This window comes from Scatophagus argus, chromosome 1, assembly GCF_020382885.2.
Source record: "Scatophagus argus isolate fScaArg1 chromosome 1, fScaArg1.pri, whole genome shotgun sequence".
NCBI classification, from domain to species: Eukaryota; Metazoa; Chordata; class Actinopteri; family Scatophagidae; genus Scatophagus; species Scatophagus argus.
The window spans coordinates 14,144,129-14,162,536 of record NC_058493.1 but is presented as its reverse complement, the minus strand read 5'-3'; the positions used below and the strand labels follow the sequence as shown (position 1 = coordinate 14,162,536).

Sequence of the window (18,408 nt, the reverse complement as noted above, 5' to 3'; positions counted from 1 at the left end):
CTGTGCTTACACTAATACCCAACAGCAACAGTTCAGTAAATTTTGCAATTTAGATCAATTCAATCAAACACCTCATGGTAACCCACAGACCATGGCATGCACTCTTAAAACAACACCTGTCCTTTGTGCAAAACCACTAGCACACACTGACAAGATCAACAACATCATCAAGCAACATCCATCTTTCAACCATTACTGCTATTGGGACACATCAAATTGTGATGGGCATCAAATAACAGTCCTGTTGTAGTTCTGTCTCCAGCCACCATCCCTATGTCACCCCATTCTCCTAACAGCCTCTAACCGGTACGAGCTGAACTAGGAATACATTTAAATAAGATTATTTAGCTATGTAAAAATGGACTAATAAATGCCTGTAATTATTAGTATGAACCCTGGGACTGAGCCATACTGTCCAGTAGCAGATGAGCTCAGGTATGGAGATAAAGCAGCAGAAGGTAAATGTTATGAATGTGATTAAGACTTTTTCTGTTGGATCTGTGCTCCAGCTCACTGAATTTGAAATGAAACAGTGATTGTGAAGTTTAAACACCAACTTTCAGCTTCAGTTTCATGGAGTTTATATCAACATCCGATGAGCCGTGAAGGAATTACAGCCCTTTTTATACATAGTCACTCTGAGGTGTTATTTTCGTGCCGCTGATGCGTGTAGGCAGTCGACCAGACGATGCTGAAGTGCAGCAGTGTGCATGTATTAGGGCACCAACAGGAGGAAGCAGGAGGTACTTTCTCAGCACATTTAATTGAAATATTCTGTGAGGCTGAATCCATGGCCAATATAACTTTTGGCTGATTCAAACACTTTAATTACATTTACTTCGCTCTCGCTTATTTTATTGTGGTGTATTACATTGATTTTCATTTTCTTATTTGCCTGATTTCATTAAATTGTAGCGCAGAAGAGTTTTGCTTCATGAAGTACTTTGTAACTTTTTTTCAATAAGTGCTATATAAACAAAGTTTGCCAATTAAAAATATGAAGAGCTTCTTCATATTCAGCCTTCATTGTGTAAAACATGGCACAAATTCTTAACTTCTAAAGGCACACCATTAAAGTGGCCACAACTAAGTCCACTGATCTACCCTAATCCTCAATACTTCGTTTAATCACCAATGTCATTAATCACCCATACTTGACACTGACATGTTGGTCAAAGAAAACTTTCATTTGATGACACTGTTTAACAAAAGGCTGCAGAGTCATCAAAGTCTTATTAAATGAAAGTTAACTGTTGAACCAAAGAACAACAGACTGATCAACACCCAACCCATTTCCTCTTAGATGAAAATAGGTAAGTAAAAAGATACATAAAGAGAGAAGATGAGATGAGAAGAAGAAAAAAGTAAAAGCAAGTAAGCGCCTATTTAGTGATCTACTCTTTAAACCTTATAAAAAATTATTTAAAGACCTCATTATCAATTCCCTTTTCAGTTGATGGACTGTGTGCTACAGCTGGCCAAGAAGAAACTTCAGTTGTGTACCAAATATAAATCTAATGTATAAATAATATATGTACACTACACGGGTTAATGTAGGCCTATATATTAATGTATGTCTCACACACATTTGCTTAAAGATATAATGTAGCCTACATATAAGTCATCATGCGCTTTTATTTAATGGCCTACCTCATGAGACTGCATCCAGAAAATAATCAAACTTCAGTTTTTTGTGTTTTTTTTGTCAAAGAAAAAGTCTTACTCAATAACATTCTGAATTGAACTGAACTGAACTGAAATGCAATTAATTGAATTGAATTGAATTGAACTGAAAAGTGGAGCTGAAGATGGAAGTAGCAAACAAATGAAACATCTCGCTTCCATTTCATCTCTGTTGAGAGCTGCACATGAACAGTACCATTCGGGCAGGAGGGTACAGATTAGGTAACTTTCACAAATCAATGTTTTCTTATGTAATGTAGCTCCATCCATGCTTAGTAGCTTCAAAACATGTGCCTACTGACAGATACACATAGGCAAGTGCTCTACTGAAAACATGCCTATATACTCACTCACACATGAGGCATGACAGGACACAATGCATTTGTTATGTCCCTTGTGCATCCCACATTTGTACGTGTTTGTGTACTTTTGGTTACTTTTATTGACACTTGTAATGGTTCTGTGCATTTATAGCCTTGATAGCATTTTTAAAATTCTATTTCTGCACTTTCAATGTTTTCATCTCTGATAGAGGGCAGTTCACTTCTTCATTTCTGTTTGTTTAAAACATGTTAAAAGAATGTCTTAAATTGTGGCCCAGCTGAGTTTGTTATTGAATCGCAATAACTGAAAACTGTTTCTTAAACACACCCTCACTTCTTAGTGTAGTCCAAAATCCTACAATAATCCTGCAATTTCAGGAAAAAAAAGAGCTTAAAAGGTCTTGTAAAGGCACACAGACACAGTAATCCTCAGTGTTTAGATAGACACTCACCCTCATCACTGCATCCAGGCCCCATGCAAGGCTCAAAATCCTGAGTGTGTGGGCAGGGCACACTGAGGTCCAACTGAGCCTTTAGCATCCTCTGCCTCATCCGCTTGCCCTTTTCACAAGTGGCCGAGCTGCAGGCGGACCATGGAGACCAGTTGGAGTAGATGCAGGTCTCAGGAGTATCATCTGCAGGATAGAAAAGCAGGCAACATACTATAACAGGCTACCACTGCCAGCCATGGTTTTAATTTTGTGAAAGGAAGAGCAAAAAAAAAAGAAAATATGAACAGCATCCAGACCTTCTTCTTTCTCCTCTTGGGCAATATCTGCTACAATGTCATCCACATTGTCTGGCACAATGTTGCACTGTTCGCCCTGTAGAGATACATTCACAGCAGTGTTGTGACATATTTGAGCGCTCTGTGAGTGCTCTGTTGCTCTCTATGAATCTTTTTGTTTTCTGATAGCCGTCAGAAAGAGTCACAACTGGTATATATGTTAATGTTATATGTTAAATTCTCTTAAATGTGGTAGCCACACAGCCCACAGGGAGAAGACATAGTGTATGAGAATGAATGTCTTTGCATTCTACATTCTACGCATGTCCATGTGTTATGTGTATTGTGTGTAAGTAAATAATGAAAAATGGGCAGGGCAAAAGAAGAAAGGAATACATCTTTCAAAATCCCCACAGCTGCCTCTAGATGCCACTGAAAGACTGCTAACCTTTTATCCCTTTTGGCTTTGCAGGCCAGGAAAACGTGTTTCATCACCCATCAAAATAATTTATAAAAGTTTATACTACATAAAGTGAATTTTAATACCTGCCATAAATTGATTAACTTGTACCTTTTTTACCTTAATGCTTTGAGTCATTTATTGGCTGAAGTTATACATTAACTTTGATACTGGTGTTGATTGGTCAAAATATCTTCCTTACATAAAGCTAAGCATTTACTTTCATTGAAGAAATATCACATTTCATATATCACATTCTTGTGTAAATATATCTTCCCTAATTTAGGTAGAGTTGTTTCATGTGCTTGAACCTGAGCTGTGCATTACTTAATGCTACCACTACTACCATCAGCTGACATTTGATAACATAAATTATATTTTGGTAAGCTTATATTTCTTTTTTTTTCTCAACGTGGAACGCAGCAGACGTGTTGATGTGTGTTCTGAAGACCTTATTTCCACCCACAAATACACAAAGTACATCTAACAGATCAGTGACAGGTCTCTCCCTTCCTCTTTGTCTCTGCTTTTGGATCTTAAAGGCATCTAAACTTCACAACCATCTCAGATATTAAAGGATGACAGTTCTATTTTTATGTCAGTCTAATTTGGCTGATTTCAGTTAGCAGCGAATCAAAACTGGACAAACATACTTAGAGAGAAGTAATTTGTGGAGATGAGGTGCAGGGCTGAGCTTGAAGCACTGGATGATCGAAAATACAAACGACAGCTCAACTAAGGGCTTTATTTCTGTTTTTGAGACAAAAGGGCTAATCACTGGATCTGTCCCTGACTGTACTGTCTTCTGCAGTTACAGGTACAATATAATATACGTCTTCTTAATATATCATTATGATGGTCTAAATGTTTAGCTTTATCTGTTAAAACATGTTATCATGATGCAATCACCTGTGTTGTGATCATTATGCTATAGAAGCTGCCAAGAATGTAGCGGCTTACTGGTTTGAAAACAGACAGACCTTTCTGGCGATGCGTTCCACCACTACCCTGGCAACTGGAGTAATGGCGCCCCCTTCAGGGTCATAGAAAGGGCTCTGTGGATGATCCAGACTGGTCAGGGGACGGATCTTGTCCTGGGGCACAGTGGGTTTGTTTGGAGACTAAAAAAAGGACAGAGAAAAAAAAGAAGGGGGGGAATACAAAGCCATGGATCTTTGGGATTTCAAAAATAACACACAGTCAGGATTTATGTGCAAAATACATTTGTGCAAGTGCAGTGAACACAAAGTCAATTAAAGTTACAGGAGGCACAAGTCACACTGAGGACAAGTTACAAAGTCGAAGAGAAGCTGCAGTGAAGTGCTGTAGTTTATATGGGAGATGCTCTTATTAGTCAACAGTAAAGGTCTGCCAGCATGGGGTTGATAGAAGCATCACCGCCAGAGGCTGTCTGGAGCAGAAGTCCAGCTCATCCTTCAGCCCCCCACTGAGGCCACCCAGGAAAAAAAACAGGGATAAGCAGAACTGTTTGTGAGAAAGAGAGAGAATGAGAAAGCGAGAGAGCAAATGAGACAGTGAGAAGGGTAATGACGGGTCACTAATTAAAGGATACAGTAAAAGTAATGGCACAAAGAAAGTATCTCATTACTCTGCCACAAGCCTGTGCTCTTAACAAACAGGGCGCTAACCTATGTCCAGAATAGCCTCTGTTCTTCCACTGCACCATAAAAGATAGAGAGAGGGCAATTTCTTTTTACATTTATGAGCCAAGGTGTAGTCCAAACAGTCGAGTTTTCCACCTGCTATTTAAGAGTAACGTATCTGAGATTGAGATTAATGTATGCAAATCTCAAACTGTCACTGGATTATTTTGATTGTGTCTGTGCAGTCAGGTTTGACAGAGTAATGAATCCGAGAATATGAGCTGTGCATCATCGCCACTGCTGCAGCTCCCACTGTCCTGATAAGTAGGCCAAATCAACGGGTCAAACTACAATAAGTAACTTCCTGATATTTTCAGAATGCCTTTTCCTTTCACACTCACCCAGTATCTTTCCCTTTCTCCACACCTCACAGTTTGGAATACTGTGCACAATTTAAAGTCTGCACTTTCAGTGCACAGATGTTTTAAAGCGGTTTTCCTGTGACACATTTTGGCTTTTGTTAAGGATTATCAAACTGTCTAAAAATGAATGTACAGAAGGCAGGCTGCAGTTGCGTTTGCTATGAAAAAATACAAGAATAAAACTAAAGACAGGAAGATAAAGATAAAGAAGAAGAGTAAGAGTGAAATTATTCCTGAGGCTGGCCAAAACAAGCAAGAGAGCACAGTTCAGTGAGTTCATCTGTGCACTACGAGGGATCAGCCAAAGGTTTCCCACATGTCATCATCGAGTTTGGTCAAACATGCGCACACACACGGCCTAATCAGTTAGTGCTGACTGGAGACACGGAACACGCAGCAGAAGGCACCTCAGGGTGAGGGCGGGAGGGGAAAACGTTGGATGGGTGTGGACACATGAATTGCTGCACACTGGCAGTATGTGCAGAGCTGAGAGAGGGAGTGATTGAGAGTGTGAGCAGATGGGCAGATGAAGAAAAAGAGGTTAGTATAATAACAAGGTCAAAATTGTAAGTGAAGGGAAGACTCAGCTGGTGATGAGTGAGGAGGAAGGTTATCCAAGGGGTAAATGGTGGAGAGAATAGCAGTTTGCAAAAGGCTGGGATTGCTGTGGGATAACACAAATACTGACATCAATCACTGGGCATAACATGGGCATAGATAAAGAAGTAAATTACTGAGGTGCTTTACATGATGCTTTAATAAAGCTCTTTCATTACATAAATATCCTAATAATATCAAAATGTTATTCCTGACCTCGTACGTCACCCCACTGTCAGTTCCCGCATCCCAAGGGATCAGGTCCTGGACCACCTTCTGGACCCAACCACACTCTTTAGTACACAAATCTTCAGCAGAGAGACCCACATTCCAGTCTGGACTAGGCCCCAGCATGGTCAGGAAGGACATGATGTGACGGGTCCGGTCCACTGAAAACTCAGCTGACGGGGCAGCCCGTCTGAGGACAGGAATGAGAAAGAGGTCTGAGTGAATCAAAGCAGTTTGTGAGTAAGGAGGGAGCTCAGAGAATCCATGTACAGTATTTCTGGGTGTCAGAAGAGCCACCAGGTGCCCAAATGGTTCACATTCACATACTCCTTCACTTAATAATAATAATAATAAGAAGAAGAAGAATACATTTTATTTATAAGCGCCTTTCTCAAAACTCAAGGATACTTCACAAATATAAAACAAATACGACGACAACAGATAAAAGCAACACACAAAATGGGGCAATGTAGTTAGAGGGAGTATGCTATTTTAAAAAGGTGAGTTTTGAACTGAGGGAGAGAGTCAATGTTACGGATGTCGAGAGCACATCTCCTCCTAATCACTTAAGACTGATCAATTTGTTAACGTTCAACAGCTACCTGAGGCATAGACAGTACAGTTTCTCAATGCCTGCAGTTGTTAAAGGATGTTTGAAAATGAAAACAGAAAGAAGAATAAGTAATACTGTGAAATGGATGCTCAGTTGAAGAAGAACCTCACCTGGAAGTGAGTGCTTGAAGGACCTACAAATCATAATGCCTGGCAACCATTTATTTGACATGTTCTAGACTCACACTGCCAGATGAAATCTATCTCCACATTTGCTCTGTTCCAGCAAAGGAGACACACACAAACATTTCTGGCCATCTGTCTTGACCAGTGATTGACAGCTAAACTAATTAAAAGAATTTTCCAAGTCAATATAAGATTAATGAGGAGTAGGAAGATTCTTGCTGTAACACAGATAATTAGCCAAGGATTCCTTTTCACCTGTCACCATGCCCATGTTAATCCTTTTGACTTCAGCCAACTCAGTCCTGCCCTTGCACACTCTACTAATGGCCTCTGAGGATGTGAAATAGCCCCTATCCCCAGGGAACACACCACTTGACTCAACACCCCTGGGCCTGAGCCTCAGGTTTATCTCAGGCAGATACCTGGGCTCTACATAAAGGTGAAGTGTAGCTGACAGAAAGACGAGGCAAGCCTGCTAGAAAATAAGGAAGGGATTAATCACCCTAGATAAGGGAAATGCTTTGGTGTTGACAATTTTTTTTTCTGTTTGTAAAGGTATGCGTATTTTTGGAGAGGTGTTAGATCAATGCACATAGGTGTTGTGGTGTTGCTACACTAATTCCTTAGAGAACAGAAAAAACTCAAGCTTTTCTTGGCCAAATGTATGGCCGTGCTAGCACTTCTGATTATTTTAATACATTCGTCCTGCCATGACAACTGCAACATGTAAGAAAAATGTTGGCCAGAAAAGGTTTCCAGAACTACAAAATCTGAAATTTGATTTGATTGTTGATGCCTTTTGAGTAACAACAACATATATCAAAAAGCACAATTTATTTAAATGACCAACAAGTTAAGTTAAAATAAATAAATAAAATAGCTAAAACTGTTAAATCATTTCATCACAGCTACTTTGCTGAGAGCTGGGATGCTGTTCTGCAGAGAGACTTGATAAACAGCGTATCAGTGTAGTCTAAGCTCAGTCTGATCATCAATAAATTATTGTAGCGCAACTTGCACACTGCAACATTACGTTTCACATTGCTAGTATGCAAACGTTTGGTCTCACAATCCTTCGTGAAAAAGAGGCTAGCCAAGAAGTGGACTACTATTGTACCACACTGTACACAGATATAAATCATTGTTATCATCCTCAAAAAGTTCTGAGTCTGACAGAAATAAAGAAGGCAGCTCATTAACAGCTGTATTCTTGTCTTCAAAAACTTCTTATTTCACACCACTGACAACCAGCTTATTTTTTAGCCGTGAATCATGCAACCTGCAGAACACTAAAGTAGTCTTCTGGTTATTAGGAAGACACCTGACAAGAGAGAGTGGGAGTGGGGAAACAACAAGAAGCTGTCACGGATGCAGCCATTTTAATCCAGTGTAAAGTGCGAAAAGTGGCACAGGGGTGGACTAATGGAGAGAAATTTAGTGAGGAGCAGGAAGTTACTGCACTGAGTTTGCAAAGAGTGGGAAGAAACAGTGCAACAAAGAGAGTCAGAGGTAGTTTTTCATCAGAATTTTTTGTAAGGATTTCAATGACCTGTCCTATCACAGTCTGTGAGACATTAAAGTTCTGCTTGTGAGTGTGCTTGAGGCAGTTTGATGGAGAAGGGACATCATTTCTTTCATGTAAACAAGAGTGTCTGAATTGTGGGTTTGTACCATACTAAAAGGAGAACAACTCATCCAAGGATTGAAAGTCTTAAAATGTGAGGAGCCAATGGTTGATACAGAATACTGATATAATGTTGTGGTGCTTGCTGTTGTTGTTATTTTTGGTTCAAGTGATAAAATACAGCCCTTTAATATTATAGATGCAGCACAAAATTAAATGATAAAAGGAACATTTCTTAACACTAATGTTATAGTCTACGGTTACATGTTTTTGATGGAATTTTTATCAATTAATGAATAAAAAAAATTAATTGGGTTATGCTGCAAATTTCAGAATATGACTAGTAATTAAGAGAGAAGTACAGTGTTAAAGAATCCATATCAATTAACTGCACTATCCTTTATATTACAGATGTCTGCAGACATCTAAAAAATTCTCAATAACAATATTAGTATATCTATTAAAAAAAAAACAAAAAAACAAAATAGTCAAATTTGTATTTGAATTTGTGGGTTTTGTCTCTTTTTTCCCAATAAATTTCAGTCAAAATATGAAGTATGATGGAGAGAGTCGGTAACCATAAATGTATCGAGCTTAAAAAAAAGAAAAAAATACACTTAATAAATATTGAAAAGGCAACCAGATTAACTTATGAACAAAAGGCCTAACATCTGCACTGCATTATTAACTCAGTAACATTTTTTCATTTTATCATATCCTGCCAACTGGCTGTTGGTGTAGGTGGTCATTGACATAACAAAAATGTCAAGTTCTGAATAAAATTTCCATCCCTAAATGCAGCAAATGCAGCTCTGCTGTGCTACAACTTAAATAGCAACCTGTCTTTGTCCTCCTCTTAGTGGAAGAAGAGTAAATTCATTTCAGCCTGAGCAATTAAGACAGCCCTCATTACACACACCAGCTGAGACTGGGAGAACACACTGTCTGCTCCTACAACACATCACATTTTCACACGTAGTTTTTACCATATATATGTTGTTTCTCACTTTTTGGTAGAAGGTTATTTAGCATATCTGAGGAATTAAATACTGTCAAAAAATATTTTAGTAGTATTTACAGTATCTTTTTGTTTGATCTGAGGGAGCGGGTGATTTATGATTTATTACATGACAAGACAAGCATTTTGGAGAAATATCTACCGTGAATTATCTGACACACAGAATGAGTGCTGTCAGTCCATGTCTGTTCAGGCTGCACGCAAGCCAGTGAATACAGGAGTATCTCAGCCATGTTTAGGAGACACACTGCTTTTATACTTGTACATTAAAAATTCACATTTGGATTTGGTTTTTGTCTCCCTTTCAACCCCTGCTGACTGACACCAGTGTAATTAACTACAGAGCTTGCTTGAGACAAAGATACATACAACATGCTGTTGAGACTTTTGGAGGTGGTCATGTTGACTCCTGTGTGATCTATGATTACCCATAACACCCATCTTTGTGTATGTCTGGAAGGCATGTATGATGTGTGTCTTTGGAGAATAATATCTGTGTGGTCAGGGAGCAATGATGAACGGTGACATTTACTGGTGTCACCAATTTAAGAATCACTGACTTTTAAGACAACAGACTGAGTCTTTTGCATGAGCTCAGACCACATGGAACATACTGCTGATTAAAAAAAAATAAATAAAAATTGAAAAGTGAAGTATATCTCTTCTGAGAGTCATTTCTGTATATTTTGGCTGCTGAATTATATCTATCTACTATCAACTTATGAAACTGATCTTAACTTGAAATTTACTCTACCATACTTAGAACCTTTAAAACCTTTAAATTCTATTTTATTGTCTTTTAAGTTTATTGTTTATTTTATTTTCAATTCTATTGGGCTTTATTTATTTACCAAAAATGTATGGACGGATGGTGAAGTCATTTCTTAAAGATCCATCTAGTACATCTTATTTTCTCAAAATGAATTTCCTACCATCCCCAAATTTATTTCTTTTCCCACTGAGTCTCAGGAGAGCGACTGCTCTAGACATACTGCTGTAATATGTGTGATAATGGCTGTCACTTTGCCAGCCTCATTCTTGTCTCATCTCCCACCTCTGCATCTCTGCTACTTTGACCTTTGTTCTAGCAATGACTTCAAAGTCAAATGAAATTAAAAGCTTAGTGGAACTTCATTTTATAGAATGCAGTTGCAATGCATACACTATTTCTTAACCACATACTTAATCTAAAAAAAAAACAATACTGGCATATTTAAACCCCAGGGTTTTGCTTTGTTTTGTTTTGTTTTTCAGATGGTTTATTTGATCACTTCCTTGCATTTTCCTCTCTTTCTTTCTCTTCCTGTATTTTGTCCTCACATTTGTCAAAGCAACAAATATAGAAAGCTTTAATCGACAGCTGCTCGTTTTTGTATTAAATGGCAGAAAAATCTCATCCCCTTTTACAGACCTGCATATATGTAGACCTTAAAAGATACAAACATGGAGACGCACATGCATATTTTCAGCGCATTGCTGGAACTGTTACACACAAACTCACACACCCAGCTATGAACTATGCTGACATAAATTTGCATTCATGCATTTTTCAGATTAATTGTATGTAAAGCTAATGAACTCTCTAAAAACTCTCTTAAAATTTAATAAAGTACATCCTCCAGTTGGTTAGTTAAAATGGAGAATTAATTACTTCCATGGTGAGGACACTTCCATCCACATCCACACAAAATGTCCTTCCATTTTCTCACTCCAAGCCAACATAATTGATCTGACACTCACCCGCATGTGCTGTACACAATCACTGTGTGAAACAATTAATTGGATCCCTATACAGCATAGAGTGAGCTAATTAGCCCTAGTGGATATCATTGCCTCTATTCCTGGCTGTGCTCTTCCCTTTGGAGACTAAACTCATGGCCCTCACTGTGGCCCTGTGGTTGGGAAAACAACACTGCACAGGCCTTTACCACTGAAGTTCTTCTGAGCTGGCTGAGGCAACAAGCTTCTTGTTTTTCTCATGAATAAGAGATTACATGGCCTTTATGAATTTAGGAGTAAATGAGCATACACTATGAACATGGTGTAGCTGGCAGTTTTAGGGCACCATTGAGCTGGGTTTTCACTGATCGGCAAGCTCTCGGTCCAACTTTGGATACTACTTAATGTGTGTTCAAAAACTTTTAAGGCTCAAAATCCTAGCACATACAGAATGGTATTATGTTATCGAATTATTTCGGATTAAGTGGTTTACCAGTGGTGGAGAGTTTTGGCCCATTAACTATGAACTGAGAATGCAAACATTGCTCGCCAGTAACTTCAACGTGACTTGAAAACTGTTTGAGATTATCTATCATAGTGGGTGTATTTACTAAGGAGAATGCTGAACATTTTCTACATTTTCGCATCTTGCTGCAAATAAGTGACCTACAGCCCGAGATTTTAACGAGATGCATTCATATTCATCAAAATGTTCACAACTGTTGGCAAGGGTGTCATAAAGGGAAAACAATTTATATTCATATTCATTCATATTCACAACTCATATTCATATGTACTATGCCTGAGCACAGGAAATCAACTATTTTACCACAAGATAAAACAACACACTTGTGTAAATGTGACATTATAACACTTACAAACATTAACTCTTGATTTGTTTTCACCCTGGTGATATAATGAAATAAAATAAAGCAAACAAGGAGTGGTTTCTTTTACGAACTATGTATGAATTTAAAAAACAAAATGTATTTTGTAAATGTAATGGGCTTTTATTTGTTGCGGATGTGAAAATTTCCAGAGAATGATTATTGTCAGCAGCTTTTATTAGTACGCATAATTTCAACCAAATAATCAAGGGACTGTGCATTGCCACCCATCGTTGGGTTGGGCGGGCCAGGACATAAAAATGTTCATCCTGATTAATAGTAGACGAGCATTAATGATAAGTGAGTCTCCCCATTAGAAGAGACAGTGTGTCATTTTAGCACAAGACACAACTTCAGTGATTATTTAAATGTCCCGACGCACCGACAGGATCAGTCAGAATCTAATGTTAATGTGCTGTGTTCTTCTACACATCCAAAAGGTCACAGTCCAGGTTGGATATTGGAGTAAAGCAGATGTCAGGAGGGCATTTGTGTTGTGAAATCGTGAAACTGGACAATGTGTGTATGGATGCAGTACTGACCACAGAGACTGACTTACAGACAGATGGACAACACTTAGTTCAGTTCAGATTAGTTAGATGATGATCACCACAATGATGACAATAATGACACAGCGTCAATAATGCTTTTAGTTTTTTTTAATATGAAAGCTATTATGTTGCTGGGTGATGTCAGTGATATTCAGTGCATGAATGGGTTTATGGTGGACACAGAGGAGCTTGTATGCTGGAGATTTCTGTCAAGTTTTTATGCTTGTTTAACAAAATAATAAATTGACTTGTTATCCATTTTTGCTCATTATTTATTTATTATTATTATTATTAATTATTATTTAGCACACGGTGTAGTGGAAAGAGAATCTCACGTTCTTTTGTACCGTAGAAACTATGAGGGTTTAAGTTATTATTCCGTGAAATCTGTTGGTGTGTCAATGATTAAAACTTCAAGACTATTTTAAATCTGATGTGTTTACGTTTGCTAGCATTGTCTCAAAAGCCTGAAAAATGAGGAAAGTTGGACCATTTAATTAGCGGTGATTCTAATTTCTACAGTACTAAATGGTGCATGTTTTTGCCATTTATTTTAGGCTGTTGTGAAAGATGTTTCAGTTGTTTTGAACAAGTTTGAAATCTGCACAAGCTGGCTTTGTTCTGTAGTTAAATTATTGGAAACAAGTAGTGAAAAATAAAGTAGATGATTGGCAAACCAACAGCAAAGTCAGTTGCAGATACATAGACATATTACTTACACATTTAGTGGTTGCCATGCTGGCCACTGTGCTTTCATTTTGATGACTGTCAGGACATCATCGCCCTACAGAAGAGAGACAAAAAAGACACAAAAACTTCAGTTTCCTGAAATAACTGACACTTTGCTGTTGAACATTTGTGCTTGGTGGATGAAGATGGTTTGTATGGTCAAAATAGCAGGTAAAGCATTGGTCAAAATACAGCTAAGAACAAAAGATGGATTTAAATTAGATGGGAAAAACTGAGTTCCTAAAGGGAAACATGACAGAAACCTGTTTTCCCAAGAGAGGTCTCAAGTCCAAGAAAAGCCTCACAGAAGAATTATCAGAATTATGTTACAAATGCATAGGACAGAAAATGGAATAAAAGAAGAGGCCCATCGTTTCTGCTCAAATACTCAGGGCAAATTAAAAATAACTGATCTGATAAACTTTATCAAGGAAAGGCAGCTTTAAAAAGAAGAAAATGTCCAGCTTTAAATCACAAGAAAACATACCTCAAACTCTTTCTAGATACAAATATTTTTAGGTAATAATACAGATATTTTCTGTTCAACAAAACGAGGTGACCTCAGCATTAAAAAGCTGTGTAAGTCTCAATAGTCACAGGTCAATAGTGTGTTCAATCTGCAGTACGTGTGCCTATTGTGAAGTACTTTCATGAAGGTACCAGCAATAATTCTATCAATCTTAAAAAAATGAACGATCACATTGAGTTTATGAAATAATAATATCACACTGTTGAGCTCTCTCTCTAGTAATCTGTCAGAAGTGAATGCACAGACTGAAACATTTATATACTGTAATTAATACTTTACACTGATCAGTGGTTGGCATCGAGCCTTTATGAAGCAGGTAACATATATAATGCTCTGAAGATGGGGTACTGAGTCTGAGCTTACTGTTGCAACTGTCCTGACATGTAAGATCTGTGAAAAATTAGTTAAGTTAAATCCATCAAGTCCTTTGCATGCCCATCTTTTGTATAAATAAATAAATATATATAATGTTGTAAAAATGGGGCACTGAGATAACACTTCCGCTCTTACCGACTGCACACAATCATAAACAGATAACATATATAATATCCTGCACCCCCGCCACAGAATCTCTTGCTGACAGGCTGCTAATAGACAGCAGACTAATCCTAGTTTTGATTAACTTTTACAGCTGGGCTGTGTCTGTGCAAAGAATTCCAATATCATATACTCACTCTTTTATACATGTTTCCACAACCCACATGATATTGCATTCTTAGGAAAGCTTTACACTTTTGAGTAAACATTCCAGTCCACATTAGATCACTTGCAAACTTACAATGAACAGCAGTTGACAAGTGCAAAAATGAAAAAAACAGTCAAGGTGATGCTTTTAGTTCAGGTTCAGGTTCAGTTCAGGTTCTTAGGTGAATTTAAAATAAATTTGCAATATGTTTGGTTTGTTCTTCTACACAAGGAGACATGTTTTTCTTTTTTGAAGATACGCAAGTTATGTATAGTTCATGTTATAAGAGCTGTCACAATAATGCAGGTTCCCAAGGGCGGTAAATATACAGAAAGAAAAAAAGGGTGCTTATTTCGCTTTTAACAGAGCATATGTCGCCTAAATGTGATATAGTACAGAGGATTTTCAACATCCAATTTCCCTGACTAAAGGTGAAAGGAAAGGATTTCGAAAAATGGGTCTGATGAGGAATAGAGTTGGTGAGTATTGCTGAGGAGCAGATATCTTACATCAGCAGCATCCAAGACGTTGACAAGGATCACTACTGAGTGAGTCAAAAAAGACCTTCGCCCACAATTTAGTCTTTTGGCAGGCGTTTGCAGAACAAATTGAACTGTCAAGATGCAACTCATAACTGCTGAAAAGGACACATTTCATGTTTTACACTTGCAACCCAAGAAACAACACAACCTTTTGCTTTCCCTTTATAGGTTTCTATTTTACCCTTGAATATCCCAAAATAACTATAACCAAATGGTCATATATGGTCTTTTCATCAGTCAATCCTACAAAATTTTGTAGGATTCGCATGAATCTGCTTTGAGGCTGGTAAGGGCAGTGTTTTTAACAGGCATTAGGGGAGCAGATATGATTGAATGCAACTGATTCCAGCTTCACAAGTTATCAGCAGGCATACTGTGTACCCCTGGTCATGAAAATAGCACAAAAGCATCCAAACGCTAGACAGCAACACACATTAAAGAAAAAATGTAAACTCACTTAAATCCTAATGATGTAATGTGTAACGTTTGTCATTTTTTCCTAAATAGCACCAACTTTTCTCTGCTTTTAAATGTAGTGTTTCAGCCCCACTACTTTCACACAGAAAATATTACTTAAATACTACTTAAATTTAAAATGTCATTGTTACTTTAAATGTATAATACAATAACATCAAGTGTGTGTAGGAGCAAACCTCAAAATAAAAAGCAGATATATCACATATTAAACCTCTGCTGACACTTTCACTCTAGCATCAACCAGAATCCAAGCAGGAAACTTTTCACGACTGGACAAAAGGAAATTTCCCACATGAATGATCCAATCACCAATGACCTGCTGCCAGCATCTGAGTTTTGTCTACCAGGAATGGAGAAAAACTAATGTTGACATTGTTCTAATAATTGAACTGCTATGATTGTTAATGCTTGATAATTACTAGTGTAATTTAATAATTACTAGTGAAAACTATAATACATGAAACTACATCTCATAGCTTGCTACTGAGATGTTTTTCTCCCTTTGATTTTTTGTAGGCTTTCATGGGAATAATTACAACAACAGACTGATAATCTTATTCAGACTGTGTCAAAATTTTCATATTCCCCCAACACATCATACCTTTCAGCTATGTTTTCTCCTACATGTGTATAAAACAGGGAGTAGAAACTCACTCCTTCCCCTCAGCCATAATTGAGTCTTCAGTCTAATGTAGAAAGTCTCTGTTGGATCAATATAGAGGATGTGATCCAGTATTTCCCATCATTACTTACTAATTACCAGAAACCCATCGCTTAGTAACTCCCTAGACATTTTGATGGAATGGAGAAGTTTCATAATTAATTTGCAGATTTGTCAGTGCAGTGTCCACATGCTAGGTTGTAGCCTGAGGCTCATCTGCCCATGGATATGGTAATATTAATTTTTTATTTCCGAACAAACAACAGTCAGTGTGGAGAATTATTTGCAACATCAAAAATGCAGTATTTATTTATTTTATGCTAAAATGTACCAGTTAGCTTACTTGCCCGTTACAAAAATACACAGAATCACATTCATTAAGTTTCTGTTTCAAGTTCAGTTTGCATTTGGAATTCACCTCTATTTATTTTTTTGTTTGTTTGTTTGTTTGTTTTCTTGTACGTTCCTTTGACTGAGTGCTTAGAGTTCTCGTCTTAGTCACAGAAAATTTCCTGGAAATCAACAGCATTACGCAAGCAAATATCCTCCTTCATCACCAAAAGTACAGCCTGGAAACTACAGAATATCACTCTCTCAAGTCATGGACCCTTACACCCTAATGGACTACTTTTGACACTGATAAAGTAGAATTACCACCTCACAGTTGTATGCCTCAATACACTTGGCAAGTTGCAGTTTACATCCATATTGGTCCACAGTCTGCTACAGGTTATGTTGTTTGTCCATAAAAGAGAGAATAAAATTCTTTTAACAAGTTTGAAATAATACAAGTTTTAAACATAACAAACATGAAAGTAAAGATATGCATAGTTTAAACAGGTACAATAACATGATTTTGTGCCCTAGTACTGGGCTCAACTGGGCTTTGTTTGCACACAGGATGTTTCAATTTGACTTGCAAAATGTTTGAATCTGTATCTTTCCTGAGAAATAGCAATATAAATTAAAATGGAACATTTCAAAAGCACAATACTAATATTTGCTGTTTATCTCTCAAGTATGGAACTGTAAAGCTTTCCTCCTTTTGAACTGAAGAGAGAGAGCAGTAATCTCTTGCTGTGTCTATCCACTAGAGACAAATATTAAAGCAGACTGCCATAAATGAACTCACTTTTATCGCTTCACACAACTTTGCTGTTAAGTTTAATGACTGGTAGCACAGAGATTTATTGGCTTAATGACAAAATGTGCAACACATCATTACCTTAGCACAGAATCCCAAGACTCTGAATGCATGTCTCAATTAACAAGCAGAACCTTGCATGCATTCATTCATTCAGTTAAACCATTAGTGTGTCAGACTAAAATGTCAACGTATGATGACTGACTTTATTGACAGCAAGAGCAAAAGAAAGAAGAAACTTGCTGTTTGCTTTGAAAGATTGACAAGCACCACAGAATGACAGATGGATTAGATGTTACTACTACTTAAACTACTTAAATTTTTTTTCTTATAGAAGAAGAAACCTTACTTTTCTGTATTTTTCTGGTGCACATTATGGTTCAGGTACAAATTAATTTATACTGACAATCACACCAGAGTTATTTCTAGATCCACTCATTGCTGATCCTTGTGCATGTGACAAAGGAGACCTTCTGATGTTCAAATTGAGTGCATTTCCAATAATGACAAGGATGTCTAAGTTGAAATCTATTAGCAAAGTAACTTGTCCCTTGCCTCTCCTGTCCAACACATAAGCAAACGAAAATCTTTAATTTTGTTGTATCCTGTAGACTGGCAGCTAAGGGACAATCTCTCAGGAACTCATTACGATGGGCTCTAGAAGTGCCTTTTTAATTTACAGGCTTTAATACAGCAAACCATCAGTTTTTAATAATCCTACATACTGTTTCTCACTGCTTTCACAATTCAAGGTTCCAATTTGAATGCTGTGTCCTTTTAATTGAATTATTATTGTTCATGCTAACTAAATTCTATGACCCTTTTTCAAAATCTGTCAGTCAAAATACTGATTTATTGCAGATGCATTTAGGAAATATGGTGTTTTCATCACCTGTGCAGCCCCACAAAACTGACAGAACTATGGAATATTGATTATTGATTACAGGTGATCCCTGATCCTTCCATCAACAAAAGATAATTTGCACAGCATTTCTACTGTCTACAACATTTTGACTTTCAAGAAAAGCCAGAACGAGCACCCAGTTCATCTTTATATAGA

General features: G+C 37.4%; 1 protein-coding gene across 1 annotated transcript in view; it reads right to left on the bottom strand.

Moving 5' to 3' along the window:
* Nucleotides 1–18,408, bottom strand: part of spon1a (spondin 1a) — a 64,426-nt gene that overhangs the window by 3,574 nt on the left and 42,444 nt on the right. Inside the window, exons 7-11 of the mRNA XM_046385157.1 lie at nucleotides 13,301–13,365; nucleotides 6,033–6,234; nucleotides 4,174–4,314; nucleotides 2,755–2,830; nucleotides 2,459–2,641 (exon numbers count right to left, since the gene is read on the bottom strand). Of these exons, the coding sequence (XP_046241113.1) occupies nucleotides 2,459–2,641; nucleotides 2,755–2,830; nucleotides 4,174–4,314; nucleotides 6,033–6,234; nucleotides 13,301–13,365 (667 nt within the window). The remainder of the gene's footprint in view (nucleotides 1–2,458; nucleotides 2,642–2,754; nucleotides 2,831–4,173; nucleotides 4,315–6,032; nucleotides 6,235–13,300; nucleotides 13,366–18,408) is intronic.